The 23,883-nt window shown below is 61.7% G+C and overlaps 1 protein-coding gene across 1 annotated transcript in view; it reads right to left on the bottom strand.

Moving 5' to 3' along the window:
• CDH4 (cadherin 4) overlaps positions 1 to 22,224 on the bottom strand; it is a 60,224-nt gene extending 38,000 nt beyond the window's left edge. The window contains exons 1-3 of the mRNA XM_037060007.1: positions 22,014 to 22,224; positions 12,614 to 12,619; positions 10,403 to 10,585 (exon numbers count right to left, since the gene is read on the bottom strand). Coding sequence (XP_036915902.1) covers positions 10,403 to 10,585; positions 12,614 to 12,619; positions 22,014 to 22,178 — 354 coding nt within the window. The 5' untranslated portion in view covers positions 22,179 to 22,224. The remainder of the gene's footprint in view (positions 1 to 10,402; positions 10,586 to 12,613; positions 12,620 to 22,013) is intronic.
• Positions 22,225 to 23,883: the final 1,659 nt, after the last annotated feature.

Below are 23,883 nucleotides of genomic sequence, written 5' to 3'. Positions count from 1 at the left end.
GGGCAGCCCAGGCGCGCTGTGGGCTGCTCACCCTGTCCCCGCTGGCGTCGTGGCGACATCCTTGTCAGGGAGGTAATGGCGAAGGCAGGTACACAGGGTACTCGGGTTTTTAGGTTGGGAGACGTGGCCGCACCTCTGGAAATGACCTCCCCTCTCCCGTTTCCATCCTCCCGAGGCTGCCTGGGGGGCCGAGTGCCCTTCCCTGGTTCAGGGGCGGCTCCACTGGGCCTCTCTAACCGGGAGGCCGCTGCAGAAAGCCCACACTTTGCTCCCTGGGGATCCTGGGTTTGGGGCGGCCTGGAGCTCTCCGTGCCAAGGCCAAGTGGAATTGCCTCCCTGAACCCCCTTCTGTCCACGAGAGCAGCAGAGGCTTTAGTGAGTAAGCGCTGGCCCCGAGGTGCCTGGGAGAGCCGAGCTCCGAGAGGCGGACCCCGGGGGCCAGCCTCCTCCTCCAGGCGCCTTCCTTCCCTGGCCGGGCCTGTTTTGCATTCAATAATCTAGGATTAACAGTTTCAAAGACTCAACATCAGAAAACCGGTGCCCCTTCGGCTTTCCTTCTCCCGTGGAATCTCCCTGGCCGTGGCCTCTGGGGCCTAGAACACGCTGGCCAGGCCTCTGTGCTGGAAGGCGGGTTCCAGGGAAGTGGGTTTCCCATGCAGGGTCGAGGGGCTGAGGACCAAGGAGTCTAATTCAGGGCGTCCATCCTGCAAGGTCAGAGGCAGAGCTATGCTTTCCTGTGGGCCTGGGAACAGGAGCTGTGGAATCACTACAGAGGTCACCATGGGGGCTGTGCCACTGTGTCACCGTCACAAAGCACGGTGCACCCTGTGACGTGGCCTCGTCACCTCGGGAGGGTGGCCCTGGGGCTACACAGCTCAGGCCCGCCCAGCCCTGGAGTCCTGAACAGCCCAAGCCCTTTCTGCCTGGAGCCCTTCCCTGCCCCCAGTGCTCTCGAGCACACAGTAGGTCCATTTAGCACATTTGGGGATGGGAGTGCGTTCAGGGTGCAGAATCTTCCGGCATCTTTTCACTGGTTCTGAGGCCCAGGGTTGCTGCAAGGCCAGGCAGGGGATCCCTGGGTTACGGACGGGAAGAAATTCGGTTTCAGGGGCCATGTTGTGCATCCCCGCCGTGGTCGCCTGGGCAGTGGGCGCCCTGGGTGGAGCACAGCAGCCCGGCGGCTGTGCCGGGGCACACGGGACACCTGCTGCGAGCTGTAAAGGGGCACCGACCTTCACTGGGGTCTTCCTGCAAAGAAAGGACAGCGTCGACACTGCCCTGGTCACCCCTGGGCAGGAATGTGCGCCCTTGGAAATGTTCGCTCGGTGGCACCTGCCCGCCCGCGAGGACCCGCAGAGGCCACCCTGGGAGGGGCGGGGGTGGGCGTCGATGATGGCTGTGAAGTGACAGACACCCGGCGTCCTGAGTGTGCACTCCTCGGGTACTCCTTTTGGGGGTGCTCCTTTCCACATCACTGCAAAGCAGGGTCTAATTGCTCCCGGCCTGGTGCACTCGGAATCCGAGCGCGGCCTTCCATTCTTGCACAGTGAGGTTTCTGCCAGCTATTTTAGGGGCCTGCCGTGCAGGGTGTGGGAGGCTGGGCGTGCACCAGCTCCCAGGCCGGGGGCGGGGGGGCGGCAGACACCTGACCAGGGGCTGTGAGGATGCGGTTTGCAGGGCAGATCCTCAGCCGGCCCAGCTCCAGCCCTGCTCGCATGGTCCTAGCTGTGTGACTTCGGGTGAGTGACTCAGCCTCTCTGAGGCTCAGTTTCCTCCTCTGTGATGCTCAGTCCATCCGACCTGGGGCGTGGGGAGCCAGGTGAAAGGTACAGGTGAGGCACAGCAGTTGGAACCTGGGTGCCCCGACAAAGGGTGCTGGGATCGCCCACAAAAGCCCTCAGGGCATGAGACCCGTGTGGATTCCCAAGGGCGCCCTGCTTGGCTGCTGGGTGAGCTTCCTTGCTGGTGAACAGAGCGCCGGGAAGGAGATGGGGCCCCGAAATACTGCAGGGACGTGAAACACATTCTAAACACCCCTCCGCCTGTGTACACTGCTAATTTCAGAACTGAAGGGGTTTGCCGAGGATCTCAGGGATTCTGTTTGAAATCTGCGGCAGGAACGATTTAAGAGCTCTCTTTCTGCGTGAGGAGGAAGGCAGTGGCCCGTGAGTCCGATTTGCTCTCAAGTCAAGTGCGAGGCTTGCGGCCTGGGAGCCCAGGTGCCGGTGGCTCCCTCCTGCCTTGTGGTTTGGGCCCTCGGAGCTGTGCCGCTGGGTCAGAGTCCCAGGTCCTGCCAGGTCTCGGGCGGCCGTCATCTTTCCTGACCTGTTTCTGGGGGGTGGGGGAAGGGGGCCGCTCTGTGGCCGCATCTGGGGAGCTAGGCGGCTGCTGAGAAACACAGTGGGGTCCGTGGCCGAGGGGGTGGGGCGAAGGCTGCCACCCCAGGAACTGAGGGGCCCTGGAAGGCCTGTGTGTCCCCTGGTCGGGAGACCGCCAGGAATGATGATGTGGAGTGGACGGCAAAGCCACCCAGGGCCCCAGGGATGAGCGCCCAGGGGACAGTCTTCGGGACAGAAGGCCAGGCTGCCGGCTGCCAGGGTGACCCCACATGGGCGCCGCTGGACCTCCCGATGTGACAGCAGGTGCCATGACGCAGCAGCACTGGTAAGGCCGGGGGCCCACAAATCCTTACACCATGCGACATTTTCCAATTTGTGTTCCGTCTTTGACGGGTTGGTTTTGCTGGCTTTGCTCCTTGCTGGGCTCCTGTTCTCGTCACAGGGACTCAGAAGCTCAGTGTGGCTTGTCTCCCTCGCTGCCTCTCGTCTGAGGTTTGGTCTTCTTTGCCGGTGAGAACTGACCGCCACGCTGCTCTGGGAGCCGCCGTGCGAGCCAGCGGAGGCTGCATTCGGATCCGAGTCTCTGCAAAGCTCGCTTCTCAGGCCTTGGCCTGTCAGCGTCTCCTCTGGCGCTGTCCATGCCCACCCCGGGGCAGAGGCTGCGCTTCTCTTCCTCCCTCAGAGTCTGGGGATGCTGGTGTTTTTTAAAAACTTGATTCTTGCTGTATTCTTCCAGAACCGCACACCTGGCTTGGAAGGATGCTGATGGCCTCAGGCGGCCTCCAGGCCCCTCGGGGCCTGCCCTGTGGGAGCGCCCTCTTGGTCACCTCCCTGTCCCGGTTTAGCGTTCATGGGCCGTGCAGACTGCCTGTGGCCGGGGCTCTGCCTGTGTCCCGCCCTGGGGTGGGGACGCCTGCTTCCTGCCCCCTCTGTGGGCTTCATGGCACCCGTGCTGGCCTTGGTGCTGCAGTCTCCTCGAACTGGGTACCTGCCCATCTCCACGCCAGACTCCGTCTTCCCACCTGCCGATCGGTCCCCAGGTGTCACCGCCCCCAGGGCATCTTTAGGGAGGGGTGGCCTGTTTCAGGGCCCTCCCATGGGGGTTTCTTCTCCGCTGTGGGCGCCGTGAGGGAGCAGTGAGTTTGTCTTCCTGGGGGTCGTGCACGACTGGCCACAGCATTTAGGACCGGGGGTTAATTTGATTTCCGAGGCGAGCCAGCAGCCAGCGTCGTTCCTGGAGCCCCTCTGAGCAGTGACAGCAGGCTGCCCTCAGTGCGGGGGGAGAGGTGGATCAGGTCCCCGTTTTAGTGCCGAGTGAAAGGCGCCTGCCCACCGGACCACTCACCATAGCCGCCGCGATCGACATTCATTTCCCAGGTCCCCTGCTGGGCCTGTGGTGGCTTTCGGTGATGGATGGGCACCCGGCTACTATGAGTGAGAACGTCATTTTTTGCTGCTGTTTTGGGGGTTCTCGTCTCTTTAGGCCTAGAGAGGGCAGTTTGTCATTGAATAGTGGTTACACAAAACGTCCTTTAAAATAAACTCGTGTAGATAAAGGGCGAGTTGATTTGAATAGCGGCACCAGGGAAGCGATAGCGCGCACCGCATCCGACCAAAGGTGGGGAGCGGGAGGGTGGAGTGGGCACGGCCCCCCCCCCCCCCCGCCAGCGCGAACACCGAGGGCGGGCTGAGGGTGAGCAGGGTGGAGCAAAACAACGGCCTCGGGAAGGGGGGGAGGTAATGGGGCAGTGGCTCCACGGCGCGGCTCGGGTTGCTCTTCTGTGCAAATCACATTAGGAATGAATTCTGCACACATGCCCTGTACCGTGACGTTCCGAGACGTGGCGGGATCTGGGAAGGGCAGACCTGGGACGGCGGGGAACCCCTCCACGTCGCTCAGACCGAGAGTCAGCCCCTTAATGTGCCCACAGTCTCCACATGCTGTCCACATGGAGGCTTTGCCCGGCAGCAGGGTCTTCGCGTGACCCTCAGCCCGGTCCTTCTGCACTGCTCCACCGCTCCATCGAAATGCGAACGGGCCCCAGGAAACAGATGCACCCCTGAGCTGCCCGAAGTCGGGCTCTGGAAGCGCAGACTGAGCCGCGGACGCAGCGTTCTCGGACCCAGAGCTGCGGCCGACCAGCCGCCTGTCACCCGGCCCGGCACGCCTTCTAACCCACTGCCACCTACAACCGACGTCAGACCCAACATTCAGCCACAGGGTCTCCGAGTGACCAGACCAGGGCGGGGGCTCCTTGCCCTGCACCCTCCCCCCTGCAGTGCGCTGCCGTGTGCCCCGGGGCCTGCTGGCTCTCTGGCCACCCACATCCTGCAGACGTGTCAGGGCCTGGATCACCGAGTCTGAGGCAGGCTCGCCTGGGGTGGGCTGGCCCCGCTCGGCCCACCCAGCATGGGTCTGGAGTGCCTGCATCCGGGCCAGGCCCACGAGCCCCCCGCTGGGTGGCTGTTCTTTAACACGACGACAGACAGCATTAGTGCGTCTTGTGGCTATGCTGAGCCACTCAAGACACCTCTGGGATGACCAAGTGCCACGTGCAGACAAAAGTCTCCGTCCCCCTTTGACACAAGACACCGTCCAGTTGGTGTGTCCCTCTATGTGTCTTTGGGCTGGAAGAGTTGAAATTCCTCCCCTGGCTGGCATAGCTCAGTGGATTGAGCGCAGGCCTTCAAACCACACGATCGTGGTTCGATTCCCAGTCAGGGCACATGCCTGGGTTGCAAGCCAGTTCCCAGCAGGGGACTCACAAGAGGCAACCATACGTTGATACTTCTCTCCCTCTCTCCTTCCCTTCCCCTCTAAGGATAAATAAATAAAATCTTAAAAAATAATTCCTCAGCATGTCCGTGTCTGTTCACTTCCCCCAGGGCTGCTTGGTCATCGAGGTGTGGCCCATGGCTGCCGGGCGGCCCAAAGGTCAGCCTTACGGGGGACCAGGGACTGTGACCCCCTGGCTGGGAGGAGGGGAGCTGACGGGGAGGGGAGATTTGTGGATCCGGTGAGTTAAGCTCCAACAGCCTCCAGCTCAGACACCTTCCACACCAGGGGTCCCCAGGGTCAGCGGCTCAGAGCAAGCCCGCCTCCCCGACTGTGTCAACCTGATGCAGACACGGCTGTGCAGCGTGAGCCGGGCCCTGCCTTCGGCTCCAGGACATGGAGACCGTGGGCTTGGCTGCCCCGCTGCTTCCTCCGACTCTGCCTCGCCAACTCCACTCCCCACAGCTGGTGGCATCTCTGCACAAGCTGTCCCTCAGCCGGGCGATGGCACCAGACACCCCTGCCCCCGGCACCTCCCAGGACCCTCCCCAGCGGGGCGGGTGGGGGCGTTTCCTTGGCCCTGCAAACTCCTGAATCAGAAACGAATGCACCGGTTTGGAAGTCATCTCTGCGGCGGTTTCTAAGCAACCCTGTGGTCGGAGGGCTTCTCGGTAGAGAAAAAAGACCTTCCACCCCCCAAACCATCATCTGGTTCCCGGATCCCACCTCCTCTCCGCAGCCCCACTGGGGACCCTGAGGGGAGAAGGCCCTCCACCCTGTCGTCCTCAGGGCTGAGTGCCCCCTGCCCACCTTGCCCGGCCTCATGGGGTGCCCATGCCTTGGCCGGGAGAGACTCCCCCCTTCATTTCACCACCGCTCACCCCAGAAATCAACCAGCCACCAGGCGGGAGGGCGAGGCGGGGTTTCCTGGCGGTCCCAGAGTCTGCCCCGTGGGGGCAGCATCGACCCCCACCTCAGTGCCCGGGCTCCAGTGCCCCTGGGGTCCCCTCACGCCCTGGGGAAGCCCTTAAGGACAGAACGCAGGACAGGACGGTGACAACGCGCCACCACCATACCTCGATGCCGCTGCAGAGTCAACACTTAACAAACACCTCCCTGGTGACCAGGCAGGGCGCCGTGTCCTTTCTGGCCAAGATGGGCTTCCGACTAGGAGACGGACGTTCCTGCTGAGGGGACGGCTGAAGGCACGCACGGGTCTTTTTTCTATCAGCTGCATTTTTGTCGACGTTGACGGTTTAGGAAAACAACCGGGAAGCGTTCTCGGGCCCTGGCGCCCTCCTCGGGAGTTGGGGCGGGGTGTGTCGGCGTCCTTGTCAACTCACGCGGTTTGATGGGCTCCTAGTCCCGCCCCGTGGAAGGGCTGTCCACCCCCGTCAGAAACTTCTCGTCTTCGTCCTCAGTGGGGAGTTTTCAAGGGTTGGAAGCGTTTTAAGTTGGCAAATACAGAGGCCGGGTTGGGTTTTTTCTCCTGTTCAAGTTGTCTCTACCTCAAGGGACTGGAGGGACTTGAAACACAGCGGAACGTGTCACCGTGGCTGTGCCCAAGTCCCGGCCTTGGGCCCTGCTGCCCCGGGAGCAGAGGGGTGCGGGGAGAGGGCAGTGTTCGAACAGGTGAATGGATGGACAGGTGGATGGACGCACGGACTGATGGACAGACGGACGGGGCACGAATGGATGATGGCTGGCTGGCTGAGTGGATGTGTGGGTGGACAGTCGGTCAGATCGAGGACCACTGGCCCAAAAGGGCCGGGACACCCCCCCAACCCCTGACCAGCCGGCCTCAGACGGAGCTTCTGAGTCTGTGTGAGTTTGTTCAAATCTGTGCGTGAGACTTGCAGCCTTTGTCAGCTCTGGGTCCTCTTCTTCTTTTCTTTAATTTTTACTGAATTTACTGGGGTGACATTGGTTGACAAACTTCCACGGGTTTCAAGGGGCAGACTCACACTGCCTGAGCAGACAGTGTCAAGAACTCTGCCACAGCGGCAGGCTGTGGGGGTGGCCCTGAGAAGCGGGGTGTCCTCGGAGTGGGCAGGGGGCAGTTAGGCCGGGACCACTGCGGGCCGAGGGTGCAGCGTGCACAGGACTCCAGGGAACCCAGCCCGGGGTGAAGCCTGGAAGCCGCGGGAAGCGCCTGTGGCTGGTGTTTGGCGCAGGGGATGGGGGTGCAGAGTCACATTGCGGGGGCCTGTGTGACAGGCTGGAGGGTAAGGTTTTTCTCCTGGGGACAATGCAGAGACAGTGTGCTCTGACAGGTCGCCAGGCTTCCTGGGTCGGCGCGGGACCACCGCCCATTGTCCACGGCTGACCAGACACCGTCGAGCTCTGGGGCGCAGGCTCCAAGGATGACCCCACAAAGACCCCACAGACCCTGCGGTAGGCTCTCACCGAGCCCGGTCTCACGCGGGCAGACTTCTGACGGACATCTGAGGACACGCTTCCCGGGCCAGCGGTGGGTGACTTGGCGTGTCCCCAGCACACACCTCACCTTGGGGACCCTGGCCCAGAACACGGCGCGTGGCTCAGTGATCGCAACCAGCTGGGTGCCCTCGTCCCGCAGGCCCGGCCCGGCTGCGTCCGTGCAGGAGGTCCGTGAATATTTATGGTGGGATACGAGGTGTTGTGAGGCGGGGAGACCCTCCGGGTCAGCCGGTCGAAGCCCATCTGTGCGTCTGCTCCATGTGGCCTCTGTCACATCCAGTGGCCGTGTGGGGACTGCCTTCCGGTCTCACTGTCAGAGCCCCTCACCCAGACTGGCTCTCCGTGGGCCCCGACGGTGGCTTTGCCCGCCTTCTCTCCGGCTACAATATCCATTCCCGGTGCAAACGGGCTTTTCCCCCCAGCAGTGCTGCCTCCTTCCCACAGTTGCCCCGGACAACGTCTTGAGTTAACGGATTCTGAATTTTTAGGAGGCTCGGCTACAAAAGGCGCCCTCTCTCCGAGAGCTGGGTTCCAGCCTCACTCTGGATCTCGCCCAAGTCAGGTCTAATCCACCTGGGAGCGCAGCCCGTGGATTTCCAAAGCCCTGTGTCCATCAGCCCGTGGAGAGGCCTGGGGGCAGTGCAGGGCTGGGTGCTGAGGGTTAGCAGACAGCGGATGGCCTGGGGTGGGGGAGGCCCCCAAAAGGCTTGACGTCCGTCTCCTGCCGAATCTCCGGTGCTCGCGTGGTACCCGCACTGGCCCCCAGCTGTCCCGGCCAGAGCTCAGAGCCGGGATTCGGGGGTAGGGAGGCCGCCCTAATGCTCACCAGGCACACCCCCCGCCCTTTCTTCCAGGACAGAGGGCCTCCACCCAAACTTCCCAGGGGAGGAGCGGAAGACGGGGGATTGCTTCCCCCTCCGCTTGACAGGAAGGAACAGCCTGGAACTTCCTGGTGGTCACCATGGTGCCTCTCCTTACTCGCCCTGTAATTTAAACCAGGTCCCCAGCTGCGCTGGGACCTGAGCCCCGAGAGACTCTGATGGCCAGGATGCAGGACCGCAGGCCCAGGACGGAACCCCCAAACACCCCACGTGCACCCCCTGCTGAGCAAGCCCACGAGGGCCCTCAGGACTTGCCCCAGACCCCCGCTCGCTGTGCCCTGCCCGGCCTGGCCCCCAGCCTGGCCTGTAAACAAAGCTTTGTTGGCACACAGCTGCCCCCAGAGCCCCCGAGTGGCCCCCGGTACCTGTCACGCCACCCAGGCTGCAGAGGCCGGTCGGCGGCAGAGCGCGAAGTGCCAGTCTCCAGCCTTTTGCAGGATGGCTTTGCCACCTGGGGGACAGGGGCTGGGAGCTGGGCGGCACACACAGGCTTTAAATACAGCTGAACACAGGGAAAGCTCGCTCCCTTCCCAATTTGCGTTCAGGCCTGAGGAGGCGTCAGGCCCGTCCGGGTGCAACCTGAAGGCCCTTCGATGTCTCCTCTGCCTTCCGAACGGGGGCAGGGCCGCTGCCGGGCTCTGCGGGCAGTCAGCGAGCAGTGGCAGCGATGGCCGCTGGCTCCACCCACGATGGCCATCGTCACAGGCGCTTCCATGGCGACGGACAGCCCCGCTTCCCAGGGAGACCCAGGAGTGGAGGGACAAGTCTCCCCACAGCACGAACTTAGGTTAGAAATTCAGCACCAGAAGAGTTGTCACTCTAGGAGTGGGGCCTGGGGGGGCGTGGCCCCGGGGCACAGACCGCCCCCCCGGCGCCCTCTCAGACCCAGAGAACGCAGTCCTGGGAACGATGCAGGGCTGGGTTCTGACCCCCGAGGACCTGACTTGAGCTCTCTCCTCCCTGTCACTGCGCCGTCTCCAACCAGTCAGGTGGCACACGGTGGGTGGCGGCCTGTGCGCCCGACTCCCCACCACGGGGGCGGCAGTGGGAGGGCTGGCTCTGGGCCGTGAGCTGGAAAACCTCCCGTGTGTCCCCCCCCCCCACTCACACGGCTGACACCCGCGGGGGGCGGGTCCCCAGGAGAAGCCATTCTCTGTGGCACCCGTCCTACGGCCTCGTTCGGCTCCAGCACTACCCGCCCAGAGAGAGCGTCGGCCCCATGGTGGAGGGCTGGGTCCCACAGGGGACGCCCCTGTGGCCCCTTGCTTGCGTGTGGTTCATTTGCTGCGGCAGCTCAAGGAATTGGGAAGAACAGCCTCCTGCTGCGTTCAGCGGGTGATGAGAGACGCAGCTCGGAAACAGGAAGAGGCTCGAGGGGCCAGGTGTGGGGACGGGTGCCAAAGCCCCCTGCCCTCTCTGGGGGTGCCGCTCGCCCCCGCACCCAGGCAGCCCCCGACCCAGAAGCGCTCCGAGGTGTGCCCTTCGGGTTTTCGGGGGGTTCACCAGAGAGCCTCGGTCTCCAGATGAGTGACTTTTCACCAGGGTCACTGTCACAGACCTGCCACGGTTCTGGCCGCCGTTCGGTCACTTGGATAATTGGAAAGACGCGTGAGCAGTCAGACCAAAGGCAGGTGTCGGAGGTCAAGGTCAGAACCTTGGCTTCACCTCCCCCCACTCTTGAGCGCTGCCTCCTGACAGTGACCTGGGAGGGGACCCCTCTCACGCAGCCCGCCTGCCTGGGACGGCTCGGCTGCCCGTTGCACGTCCCTGCCGCTCCGTGTTATCCAGTGCCAACACCCTCGTTAGGGACAGGACAAAAAATCTGGACCTTCGCCGCCAAATGCAAACCCATCCCTGGTTTGAGGGACAAGCCCGTCAGACCTGATGGGTAAGATCCACAGAGCAGAGTGGGGGTCTGGGACGCCGAGACCCTCCCTGCGCACCCACGCACCAGGGCCCACGCTTACCCGCACCAGCTGCTGTGGGAAGGGCCCGCGTGAGTTCTCCGGCACGTTGATGGGTGGGATGACCCAGTCCCGTTTCTGTCTCCGCAGCCCGCTGGCGTGCGGGTGCCGGGGCCAGGGGCGCAGCGTGTCGCCCAGGGGCTGAGCCGGGGCCGGGGCCAGAGCCTTCCTGTCTTTCTGTGGCGTCTGCCAGAAGGGGGAGAGGAGACGGAGAAGTCGGTCAGCCTCCGCGCACCGGAAAAGGCGTCGGCTCAGAGCGTCTGTCGGAGGAGGACGGAGGGAGGGCGGACAGGGCGAGGGTCCGGGGATCAGGAAGGACATCGGGTGGGGCCCCACCCACACAGGGAAGGAGGCTACAGAGCCCAGCGGGGGAAGAAACCACAGCCAGGAGAAAAGTGTAGCTTACTCTTCCGCCAACGATCGGATCTGAGCTTTTAAACCCTCCCAGATGGGGAAAAGCCACAAAGCGGAGGGCGGATGCATTTTAATTCAAAACTCTTGTTTGTGAAAACATATCCTAAAAGCAAATGATGAGTATGGAACCCTTGATTCATGATGACCCTGACCGAGGGTTAACAGTCTCACTGTATTAGAGAGTTCTTATAAATCAAGAAAAATTTGAGTCTTTTTTATAACCGGAAAAAAGGCGTGAATAGATACGCCACAGCAGCGTGAACTGAAAGGACTAATAAACCCCTAAGAATGCTCGTGTTTCCCAGTAATCAGACAATGCAAATCGAAGGAGTGGGTCCTCTTCACCTGCCAAATCGGCACGGCCAGCCACGCCAGACCCTCGGCCCCGGGCAGTGGGCTGTGGGTCCGTCCATGGAGGGCGATAGTGCGGCGTGTGGGGCTTGGCGGAGGCAGGTCAGGGACAGACCCGCGCTGGGGCTTCCCCTGCCCGGGCCGGTCTCACTGTGCCAGGCTTGTGCACGCGCGTTGGCAGCAGTCACGCACGGAAGGCTTTCCTAGGTCAGCGCCCTGCTGCCCGTGGGGTGCGCATCGTGCCAGCCTTCGTTCCAATCAGTGACATGCTGCCTCCTGACTAATCCTCTGAGGACACCATGTCCCAATGGGCCTCGCAGGGCTGCGTGTAGGACAGTCCTGGCCACACGGCCTTCCCTGGCTGCTTTCCACACCCGCAGGGGTGGCCCGGTGTCTTGTGGGCCCCGAGTGCTGCCCCAGTCTCTGCCCGAAACCTCCCCAGCACCAACTCAGGGGGCGTCAGCGTCTTCGCTTTACCAGGTGTCCCCAGCACGTCAGCTTCCAGGGAGCTCACTGAGATGTCATGTACTGCCTCTAGGGGTGCGGAGGCTGTGTTTAGGGGGCCCTCCTGGTGACCGGTGTGCTGCACAAACCCCCAGCCTTGCCTGAGGCTCCTCTGCCCACAGGTAACAAGGTCAGCTGTCCCCAGGTACCTGCCCTGGGGGGTGGGTGCCGGTGAGTTGGCTCTTGAGCCTGTGTGCTCAGGGCAGCCCTCCTGGCCCCACAGACGGCACTCGGGATGGGGCGGGAGCTCGGCTGTAGGCACGACTTCTGGGAGTGGTGGTACTGGCTGTCCCCGGGTCCCCATGTCCCCCGTGGGACAGTGTGGGGAGCACGGGCTGCCTGACCGTTGACACCGGGTGCCAGCAGCAGCTCCCTCTGAGTTTCAGACTCAGAACCTGAAAGGGTTTCCACAGAGGGTTTTGTTCGATTAAAAAAACAAAACTCCTGCTTTCTCTTCGTTTGCCAAGGAAGAGCTTGCAGGTGCCAGTTGCCCAGCGTTGTTTGAGTAAGGTGCCCGTATTTGCTACCATTCCAAAGCTGCGAGACAAATGTTGTAACAAAACCCGGTGACAGCTGACACCAGACGGGCGCTGGCTTCAGTCCGGAAGGCGCACCCAGTTCCCTGAGAAGGTCAAGGGTGTCTGGGAGGGACATGGGTGGGCAGGTCCTGAACAGGTGGTGACCTGGGCCACCTGGGGCGTGCAGGTGCTGACCCAGACTCATACTGATGGTGACCAGAGCTTCCGGTGACTCTCAGGGGTGTTTCTGAACTAACAGGTGACACCGGTGAAGTCCCCGATCGCTCCTCTTCTGTGCTTCTGACCAGACAGCAGCTGCGTGGTGGGCAGCGGTGACAGTGTGACCTCTGAGTTACTGTCACTGAGAATTATATGCTTGCTTGTGATGTGTGTATGTGCCCATGTCCATGGGCACACAGATGCACACATGTCCCTGGCTCAGGGCCCCACAGGAGCTGGTCCCTGTGCTGGGATGCAGGGCCAGGTGTGTCTCCCAGGGCCCGCAGCACGGAGGCTGGACTCTCACTTGGACTCTCACTGGTGAAGCCCTGCTTCTTTTTTTTAAGATTTTTTATTTATTTATCTTCAGAGGAGAAGGGAAGGAGAGAAGGAGAGAGACATCAGTGTATGGTTGCCTCTCATGAGTCCCTCACTGGGAACTGGCCTGCAACCCAGGCATGTGCCCTGACTGGGAATCGAACCTCGATCGTGTGGTTCACAGGCCCGCGTTCAATCCACTGAACTATACCAGCCAGGGCAAAGCCCTGCTTCTTAACCGGCCTTTGTTTACGAAGTGTTCTCACGTCAGCCGCCTCTCCCCTTGGAGTCTCAACCGGTTCTGCCTGGAGTGGGACTCACTCAGCTAATCACAGAGGCGGGGCATTCCTGGGGGCGGGGGCTTCCCCAAGCAGGGGCCTCTGTGCTGGGCGTGGGGGCTTGGACTCTCTCTGGGCCTCAGTTTCCCCATTCGAGGGGCTGGCCCTCTGTGCTCTGCCTCCGCCCCCAACCAGGCAGCTGGGGTGAGAGCAGCAAGCCTGGGGAGGTAGGTGGCACCACGACGTCACTGCCTCAGCAGATGCTGGCTTTGAAACTGTGTCCTGCGTGGGCCCGACCCCTTGCAGGGTGGAACCCCGCTCTGTCTTTGGCATGTGGGGGTCCGGGGAGCCCAGGATGGACGGTGTGAAGATCCTTGCCAATCAGCCCTGGCTGGTGTGGCTCCGTGGGTTGAGCACCGGCCTGTGAACCAATGGGTTGCTGGTTCGATTCCCAGTCAGGGCCTGGGTTGCGGGCCAGGTCCCCCATGGGGGGCACTCAAGACACAACCACACATTGATGTTTCTCTCCCTCTCTTTCTCCTTCCTTTCCCCTCTCCCTAAAATATTTTTAAAAAGAGAGACCCATCCCAAACAGCCTGTCACGATTTGGTGGCTCTCTCCGGGCCGGTTTCCTGGTCCAAATGCAGACATCCCTTCTGTTGCAGATGAAGCGACAGAGTCCTCCCACCCAGGGGCACCCACCCAGGGGCACCCACCCAGGGGCACCCACCTACAGGCACGTGGGCTGTTGTTTAGGGGAAGAGGCGACGGCGGATGAGTGAGGGCAGGAGGAAGCCGTGAAGACGGTGATAGTTTTCGCTGGAAGGCCGAGGCCCTGATTTCATGGGCCAGCGCCACGATGCCCCAAACCCCCTCACTGCCCTGCCCAGCCCAAACCCGACCCCAACAATGAATGCCCTGCTCCCCAGCTTCTCCCTGCCAGGCCTGCCCCTGCGAAGGGCCCTGTGTGCCTCGCCCCCGACCCCGCGACGGGGCAGGACCAAGCTCTGTGCCTGACCGGTCCCCCGTCGGCAGTGACTTCCAGGTTAGGCCCCCGGGGGCTCATCAATGTCACCAACGGTCCTGTCCCACCATCCCTCACAAGGGAGAGACGTGCAGTGCAAAGCTGGCCTGGGGTCAGCTTAAGGGCAGGCTTAAGGTCGTCGCCTTTTCTTTTTCTAAAGTAAGAGCTGAGAAAGCCTGAGGGGCAGAGAGCAGGCGCCGTGCAGACTAGACAGCTGCTCCCTCTTTTAATCGGCGACCGCGGGAGGGTCGAGAGCCGCCAGGGCTCACGGGGACGGGGGCGGGGGGCTTGCTCCCCAGACACCACGGTTGTCTACGACCCTCCTGTGAGTCCCCCTCAGCCCGCTCCCCGCTTTCCTGGCTCCCTAACAGGGGTGGGGTCGACAGGCTTCCGTGAAGGGAACAGCGTGCCCCTCCCTTCTCCCTGCTGTCATCAAGGAGAATTCGATTTCGTAGAAAAAAAGGCAACACCGTCTACGCAGACAGCTCACGCCTGCGTCTCCGCCTTCCCTTTCAGTAGGCATTTGGAAAATGGCACGTTTCGCTTACCTGCAAACACGAACACTGAACATATTTAACCAGGGGCCCTAATGCGGCTTTCTGGCTGGTTTCCATGGTAGCCAAAGACGGACAGAATGCGACTGTATTTAACACACACACACTAAAACAAGGGGAGGACACCTTTGCTCCTCACAGGCAGACACCGGGGGCGTTTGAAAGACTGGGGCCTGACGTCGGTTCTGGAAGGGCACGGAGCGGCACCTGTTCCGCCCACGACACTGCCGCGGCCCCAGCCCCACGCCAGCCCCCACTTCCATCTCTTCCTAGAACGGGGCTGCTTTGGAACTTCCCACCGAAGTCGTACAGAGAAAGCTCTCCTGAGTGACATGGTGTGAGCGTGTCCTTGAGTCTCCGCTTGGAAGGGAAGTCCTAGTGCCCACACTTCCATACCTGCTGTCCCTCTGCTCACCCACGCCCACGGCAGCTCAGGAGGGTGAAGGCTGACCCGAGCTCGCTTGCAGCTGGGGACCGGAGTGCCCAGAGGTCCAGGGACAGGCGGAGCCCACACTTAAGCCCTGGTCCTCTCTGCTCCTGGGCGGGAAGGGTGGGCGTGGCCGGAAAGGTGGGCGTGGCCAGGAGGGTGGGTGTGGCTCTGGGGGTGTGAGCGGCCCTGGGAAGCAGCGTGGACCCGGTTCTCCCGGCAACTCTGAACCATCGCCATCACCGGATGGGAAGTCCACGTCGCTCCTCAGTAGTGTCAAAGCCACGTTGCTCAGTGTCTCCTCTCTCGATGCGCCCTGCCCCCCGTTAGCCTCCCCCAAACAAGTGGAGAGAGAAGCCAGGGCTCCACAGCGCACAGCGCCCGGGAGCAGGCAGGACGAAGGTGTGGCCGCAGTGTGCGCACGTCACCAGCTTGAGGGCTGTGAAGCGAGGGCCGCCAGCCCCCACCACAGAGAGGAGGGACAGGAGACGTCAAATGCTGGGACACCCCTCGCTGGTGTGTGTGTGTGTGTCTGTGTGTGAGTGAGTGTGTGAGTGAGTACCATGTGCCCCGCCAGGTCGGTCTCCCGCACACCCTGGTCTGCTGTGCGACCCTACACCTGGCGGCAGACCAGGGTCCCCCCTCGGCAGGTCCGTGACAGCCCCAGAGGTCTCCAGGCCCCTCCCCCACGTGCCCTGGCGGAGGGCTTGCGCTAGAGAATGGAGAGAATCATGTGTAGTGACAACTCTCTGAAATAAAACCACCCTTCAGTTTACAGAAACAAAAATACAGTCACAGTAAAAAATTACATTAGTAAATGAAGCCAAAATGTGTTGCTCTTCCCGGAGTTGTTATCGGTGGGAACGAATGGACCTGCCCACCTCGGCGTCAATTAGTGAGAAAAATGGCCCTTTTCATCGGCTCCGGAAGACTCGGCTGGGACCAGGGAGGGTCTGACTGAGGCCCAAACTCAGCCAGACCCAGCAGGGTCTGTGGCAGTCCCTCCCTGCCCCCCGCTGTGGTCATCGGGAGCCCCCGCAGACGTGCAGCCACTGCCTGTGGGGGCTCGTTTGTCTTGTCCCCTCATGTCTCGTTGAGACGTGCCCCAGGCAGCGTCCTCCGTGGGGACAGGCCTGGAAACAGTGACCCATGACGGGTGACGACGCTTTTGTTTGTGGGGCTTCTCGGCCAGCCTGTGGGCTCTGGTCGCGCCGCTGAGATCCAGCCCCTCTGAGGCTGAGTGCAGCCTGGAACACTGTCTGCGCGTGGCCTCCTCCACCCTGTGACCCTGCCTGACCCCGGGCACAGGGGGCGGAAAGGTCAGGTGAGGAGTATCAGCCCGGGTCGGGGCTGCAGTTAGGAAAACACGGGGGTCGGGGGGCAAAGATGTCCACTCATCCACCCAATCAGACAGACCACTCACAACTTTGCCCCCATAAAGGGTTAAAGCTGCAACTCTTGGGGGGGGGGCTCACTGTCCACCCCACACCCGTCCTGGGGTGGGGGTGCCGGGGGGCCTGCACACTCTGCCAAGGGAACAGCCGTTTGCCAGCTGTCGGGTGGGTCTTTGCCTCGGAGAAACACAAGGAAACGTGTGGGCACGTGTGTCGGGGCCCCTGTGCGGTGCGGTCTGAACCTGGGTGAGTGTGCAGGGCATGCACACTTGTCACAGCAAAGGGTGACACTGTGCCTGGTCACTGTGGCAGGTGTTCCTGCCCCTCCAGCGCCCTGGGGCCACCTTTTGGGAGAGGATAAAAGAACCAGCTTGCTCCTTTCGGAAGACGCGTGGTCCCTTACAGGGCTGGCACCTAGTGTCCTTCCTGAAGGTGCTTCCCCAAGGTGGCACCTGGCACACAAACCTTGTGTGGTTCCTTTCACAGAAAGCCGGCGAGTCCAGGTTCAGGGTTCGGGCTGGGCACGCCAGCCCTCGGTGCTCACGGGGACACAGGGCCTTTGGGGGCTCTGCACGCGGCAGCCTGACCTCAGGAGCCTCCTCTCTCGAGGGGACACAGGGGTGGTTCTCAACTGGGTCCTCTCCCTTCCACTGTTTTCTAAACACCCTGGGTCATGGGGACACACGTATGGGAATGGAGGGGCAATGACTCTGGGGACGAGATGGGGGGACCCTGAGGACAGGGGGTCACAGACCATAGGGAGGGGAGCTTAACAGGCCACGGGACTAGAGTTGGGGTCCTGGCGAGCCTTGTCCTCGCTGGTACGGGAGACCCGTGCGCCTGTACAAAGGGGCCCGAGAGCCTCTGGGGTGCTGGGGGGTCCCGGGTCAGGACTCATGCCCCGCCTCTGGGTGTCACTCTGTGCCCCTGGGGTTGCGTCTCCCCCACCCCCGGCAGGAAGACAGGCCCCGTGTCAGTTTCCCAAACCAGTTTCTCTCTTGCCAGCAGCGCCCACCGGCCCACAGCTGCCCCCGAGTGGGAGGCCCCCATCAGACAGCGCCCGGGAGGCCTCCGTCTTCAGTATTTACTGCTCCGCTGCCCGGGGGCTGGCGGCGCTCCGGTGGGAGATATGTGACCTCATTTGCATTTTCTAATTGAATCACTATCAGCTATCCTGCAAGACTGTGTGCGCATACACAGTCTTCCCGGATTCCTGCCCGCCCGCTTTTCAGCGGCTGCTTGGGCAGCGGGGGCAGGAAGGAGAGAGGCGCCCAGTTTTTAGGGAGTGCAAAGCCGCGAGTTTGCCCGACTCTGCAGAGAGCTGCTGGGGAGCAGAGGGGAACACCGCTGAGAACCGGGGAGTCGGGACCCCACGCCGCGGTCCTTCCCGGAGTTGCTTCGAGGCTCCTTCGGTGAGAACTTCCTCCGACAACCGTAAACCGCTCCCTTGAAGGAGGCTGCGTTTCTAGAACCTTCTGCCAACAGAAACCTTGCTCACTGTGTGCCCATCAGAACTCCCCACCTTGCCCAGTCCCAGCCAGAGAACCCTCTGTGTTGGGTGAATTTAAAAAAATGTGTTGAAGTTGTGAATTAGAAACCTCCTGCCGAGAAGTGCTCAAACACCCGTGAGCAGCTCACTGGTTGCTCACAGAATAAACACCCGCGCCGAACCCCGCCCCACCCAGCCCCTCCCCCAGCCCCCACTGGCAGCCTCGGCCCCACTGAGGTGCCCTCGGACCTCCTCAGGGTGCTGCTGAGACGCGGGGTCTGCGGGACTGAGCCCCGGTCCCGGGGGCGGTCGGAGCCCAGACCGCACTCCACCATAGGGCCCCCCGGTGGGGTGCACGGAGGAGGGAGCACTGCCCGGCATGGAAAGCACACACCTCCGGTGTCGGACTGGTGTGGAGAGGGCGTGTTTCCCCGTCCTGCACGTTGAGTGCACAGACACCCGGCCTCAAGTGAGCACGCCAAACCCGTGTCTGAACACTCGGCACCAAAATGCTCACCCGCCGAGAACCGACATTCCCGCCATTGTACGTTTGGTTTTCGCCGAGCCTGGTGCTACCAGGCTCTCTGAGTTGTCCTCTGCCGGCACCGTCCCTAGGGTGCTGTGTCTCTGCCCGACCGAGCCACCTGGTTGCCCGAGGAGACCTGGCAATTTGACTTCTGCACCTGCCACTTCAATCACGGAGTGTCACAGATAACCTCTCACCCACCTCCCACCTTTTCACTTTCCAACTTGCCTGCTCCGTGGAGAAGTGTCAGCCGGCTGCTCTGCACCGCGCTCCCAGCGTGGTCAGCCTGCTTTGCCTTGCTCACGCTCACAGAGATGCACAACCACCTGGCGGGGAGCCGATTGGGGGCGTGGCAGACAGTTTGCCAAAGGGCCTGAGAGCTGGCCACCCCAGGCCTAGCAGGCCAAGCCGTGGGGTCCAGGGTGTTCCAAGGGGTGTTGTGGTCCGCACTGAGAGTCGTGGAAGGTGCGCTCAGCCTGCAGGCGGTCGGAAGGCAGGGGTAGGGGCTGCTTGGCCTGCGGGCTGTGGCTGGCTGACCCCCGCCACAGAGTGCCACCCTTACAAAAAACTGAGGGTCCGCACCCCAGGCATTTGACCAAATGCTCGAAATCGTGTATGTGAAGTGGGGGAAGTTCTTGGATAAAATGATACCCGTGTGAAGGTGATTGTTTTAAACATCACTATTTTTTCTGGTCTCGCTGTCCCGGTCTGTTCGCCCCAACATGACCATCTCTGCTCCCAGTGGAGGGGTTCAGCGGCTCCCCCTCCGGGGCCTTTCCTCGAGGGCCGGGAAGGGCTCTGGATGAACATTGGGCAGCAGGGTGCTGCCGGCCTCCGGGGGTGAATTCCCTGGACTGACTTTCCTAAGTTAAACCAGCCTTGCATTCCTGGAACGGACCATGTGGCCATGCCTGGCCTTAGGGATACGTGGCTGGATTCCCATTTGGTCACATTTTGCTTAGGTTTTTTGTTCCCTCCATTTACTTATGAGCAAGGCTGGCCTATGATGACCTTCTCTGTAGCTGCCCCTTCGAGGGTTTGCCTGGTTCTGGACAAGCTCTTGCCGCCTTCAGGCGGAGGGGTTCTGGGTGTTCCAGCAGAGCACCTGTTTGGGGCCAAAACTCCTCTCGTTCAGTGTCGGGACAGGGGACACAGATAAACTTTAACCGCTCCTTCAGGGGCGGGTAGAATTTACCTGCGGAGACGTGGCGGTGTAATTTCTTAAATAAAAAAATTAAGTTTTTTAATTTAAATATTGTTCGGAATAATGAAACGGTTTGGATTTTATTCTCGTGTTAGTTTTGGTAAGCTGTGTATTTCCGGGACATTATCCGTTTCTTGTATGTTTTCAAATATATTGGTATAGATCGTACATCATGCCCTCAAACGGCCTTCCCACTGCCCGTGAAATTGGTCGCCACGCCCTCTTTTACTTCCTGATGGGACGGTTCGCAATTTCTTTTCTTTAGTCCGGCCAGACTGGCTTAGCAGCTAACAGAGGCCACTTTTTTCTCTTGATTTTATTATTTTCTCCTCTTGGTTTTACCATTTCCTTCTTTCCACCTGGTTTTTGTTTCCTCTTCTTTTTACAATTTCTGGAGAGGAATGTTTAGATCGCTGATTTTCTGCCTCGTTAGAGAAGTCCTGATTCAAACCCACAACCCGGGGCAGCCAGCCTCCTCCAGGGTGCTGGGCTCGGCTGCACCTGGAAGGTCATTTTTGACTCTTTTCTGGGACACGGGCTCTCCCATGGGCAGAGGGGCTGTCGCAGGGGCTCGGCGTCCCCAGCAGGAACCGTGGAGGCGTGTGGATTAGACGAGTTGGTGCCACTCGGAACAGGGTCTAAGTGACATCCTAGAAAGTGAGGACACGGGACCTGCTGGCAGCCGCAGAGGCTCTGCCCGCCATCTGCTAGGGCCTCCTTCCACGCACTCAGGGGTGCAGCCTGCGGTCGCCCTGCAGTGGGGCACAGCGGGACGCTCTGCCCTGCCAGGCGGCCTGGGGTCCGCTGCGCGCTCCTCCTGGCGCTGGCTAATTGTGGTCATCTTCCTCGGAGGATGGGGGTGGTTAGTCGCACCAGAAGCCTCCTCATTAACGAGCCTAACGAAAGCTGTTGTTGCGTTTCCAATTAGTGCCTTTCATCTGAGGTCCTGGAGAGGCTTTCAGGGGGACCCCTTGGTCACAAGACACAGGGAGTCCACGGCACAGGCGGGGACGGCAGCCTCGAAGCTGCTCCCGGTCTCTACGCCCACCCTGCCGCCTGGAGGGAGGGGCCCCACCTGGGACTGAGGACCCAGAGCTGCAGCCAGCGCCCCCTGGCTCACCGCCCTACCTTCAGGGCATGGCTTGTGATAGTCACTCAGGAAAGAATGAAAAATGAGTCGTCTGTCCTGGGGTGAGGCCCTCACTTTAGGGGACACTGCTATTAGAAGCTCGTGGTGACGTCTGGTTCCAGGCACTTGGGGTGTGCTTTCCTGCAGGGTCAGCCGGGCGCCGAAATTGCTGTCACCCCAGTGCCCACTTTGTTACAAGCTGAGCCAAGACCTGTTTTCCCATGGGGGGTGCCCTGGAGCGCCCTCCTCCCAAGAGAAGAGCCTCCTTAGCCGACCTCGGACTGACCCGCTGAGGCTCAGACGCCGAGTTCGTGTAAAGCTCTGGGCAGACCTAAAGCCAGGGTTCTGGTCAGCTTGGGTTAACCCTTTGCTGCCCACAGGCCCTTTGCTGAGGGGCCTGGCAACACCAAGATCCCCTTATACGGCAGCAGCCGTGTGCTTTCCTCTGCCTGGGAGCCCCACGCACGGCATCACAAGGGTATGATGACCACAGGCCTCCCGTGGACTGTGAGGGGCTCCGCACACTCCCCTCGCCCACTGGTGGCCCCTGCAGGCAGCTGGATGGGAGCCTCTGGCCAGCTGGGCAGGGGCGAGTCCACGGGCCTGGCAGCCCCCATGCCTGAGGCCACCCCTGCTGCCGAAACCCGGGGCGGGCGGGAGGGCACAGGACCTGGTGCCCCTGGGACACGTGAGAGCTGACACTGAGGTGGTTGACCGCAGGGCATGCAGCGACCAGAGAGGCCTTTAACGACTAGGGGAGCTGGGTGCACCCCTCTCTGTCCTACAGACAGGCCCCCATGGGCAAGTCAGGGGCAGCTGCCGTCACAGCGGGTGCAGGCCTCTGGTTTGTGTGTGTGAAGCCAACTGCCCCTCCAATGTCTCCTCCTTCCCTCTGTCTTCCTCTGTCTCTCCCTCCTGAATCACTGTGACACCAGCCACTCTGGCCGCCTCCCACAGTTGGCCACAGGGCCTCTGTCTCACTGCTCAAGTGCCCCAAGCCTCAGGAGCCCCCAGCCTCAGGCAGGAGAGGCTGCAGCATGGGCCGGGCCCAGCACCAGCTAAAGAGGAGGGCCCCGTGGGAACCGTGACCGGGACTGTCAGGGTGGCCCTGCTTCAGGGAGGTGGACGGTCGGAGGCCCCCCGCCCCCGCCGCGGGCACAGCCCTCTGAGCTGTCCACCTTTCCTCCGGGCACTTACGGAGGTCCTGGGGCAGTGACCCCAGGGGGAAGAACGTTCGCCAAGCCTGCCACATGTGGCGCCCTTACCTGGTGTCCGGACGAGGTCTGGGCTACCAGCAGCCGCACCGTGGTGTCCCATCGCTCGGCCGTCTGGCGGTCCCACGCGGTCACAGTGAAGGCCACCTCCCTGGAGGGGATCCAGAGCTCCCGGGCAGCGAAGACTGTGCCGTCTGCCCCAACTTTGAAGTCCATGCTGTTGGTCTCATACTGTGTCCCCGCAGTCCCCAAACAGCGGCTGAACTTGACTGCAAGAGGAGGGAGACAAGGGTCAGGACCCCGCTGATGGGGGGCAGGGCAGCAGCCGCACAGGGGCCCTTTGAGGCAGCAGGTTCGGGGTCCCTAACAACAGCTGGGAATCGGCGACTTAAACCCTGTGCTGACTTCAGGCGCTGGGTGTCCCTCTTCTCCATAACACACAGAGGCCTTGAAAAAAGGGAACAAAGCCCTGGCTGATGTGGCTCAGTGGACTGAGCGTGGGCTGAGGTGAACCAAAGGATAGAGGTTCGATTCCCAGTCAGGGCACATGCCTGGGTTGTGGGCCAGGTCCCCAGTAGGGGGTGCTCGAGAGGCAACCACACATTGATGTTTCTCTCCCTCTCTTTCTCTCTCCCTCCCCTCTCTAAAAAATAAAACAGATAATAACAATCTTTAAAAAAAGAAATAAAAATGTTGCTTATTAAAAAAGAAAAAGGAAACAAAAGACCAGAGCCGCATGTGTGTGAAATCTGAGACACAGCTGTGTGGCCTCCTCGCCAGGGGTTCTCCACCTGAAAACGGCTCGCTGGCCCGACACACGCGCACCTGCCGCCTGTGGGCGGCGGGGCAGCTCCCGGGCTCTGTTCCACTCCGAACCCTGCCAAGTGCGGGGTCGAGACCCACGGCTCTGGGCTGAGCAGAGCTCGCATCGCTGCGTTCTTTGGCCAGTTTTATGCCTGGACACAAACCTGACACCTGCAAGGGCCCCCAGCCAGGGTGGCGGGGCCAGAGCCCGATCGGCAGTGTCCGAGGGGCAGCAGCGTGCTTCCTCGGGGACCTGGATGCGGGATGCAGGCAGCTGGTGTGCCCACACTGCCGGCGGGCACGATGCCTGCTTCCCAGACATTAATTAGGCACTGACGGCCAGCACCCCCCACGGCCGGCAGGTGTCCCTCCACGGGGGAGATGTCTGGGAGTGGCGCACGCTCGGCCCACGGGGCACGTCTCTGCCCACGCGCTGCTGCAGCCGCCACTGGCACCAACATAAATCACACGGTGCCAGCAGCCGGTGTCGGATTCTGGGGATGGAAGCGACGGGCGAAGCGACCGAGTGTTTTTGAAAACGTGGGCACCTCAGCAAGCGTGGTGGGAGGCCTGGCTTTTCAAGTGATTTCACTGTCACAACACATGCGACTTAATTACTATTTATTCCTGAAGGGAAAAGCAAGCCCCTCGCCGTTACCCCTGTCTTCCCTCCGCGCCCACCGTGTTTTATGTCGCCGGCGCCGCGATGGTGAGGAACCCGTGCGTTCCCTCGTCTGAGACACTTCACCTCGGGCGGCGCCCCAGCTCCCGGCACCTCCCCCGTCTGTTTAACACGGAGATGCTTGTCACTGGGAAGCAACCAGGTGATTCCGTCCCGTCTCGCCAGAGAGAGTGCATGTGCGTGGGGCCAGGGCCCCACGAGCGGGGTCCTCAGGGGCATGGCGCCAGCCGAGGTCACGAGCGGGCTGCGGCTCCGTGGAGCTGCTTCTCGGCGAGGGAGCGGCGACCTTGTTTTCGGGGAGGCAGGAACATCCTGCATGTGTTTTGGGCACTGCTCACCCCCACGGCGAAAGGATGGTGGAGATCAGTGGTGCCCGGGGACTCGGTCCGTTCCGACTTCCGGTCATCCTGGCTCGGATGAGGGCGGCAGTTCTGT

Source organism: Sturnira hondurensis, unplaced genomic scaffold (assembly GCF_014824575.4).
Source record: "Sturnira hondurensis isolate 20B ecotype Veracruz unplaced genomic scaffold, ASM1482457v3 Scaffold0011378, whole genome shotgun sequence".
Lineage (NCBI taxonomy): Eukaryota > Metazoa > Chordata > Mammalia > Chiroptera > Phyllostomidae > Sturnira > Sturnira hondurensis.
This window is presented reverse-complemented; position numbering and strand designations above follow the sequence as displayed.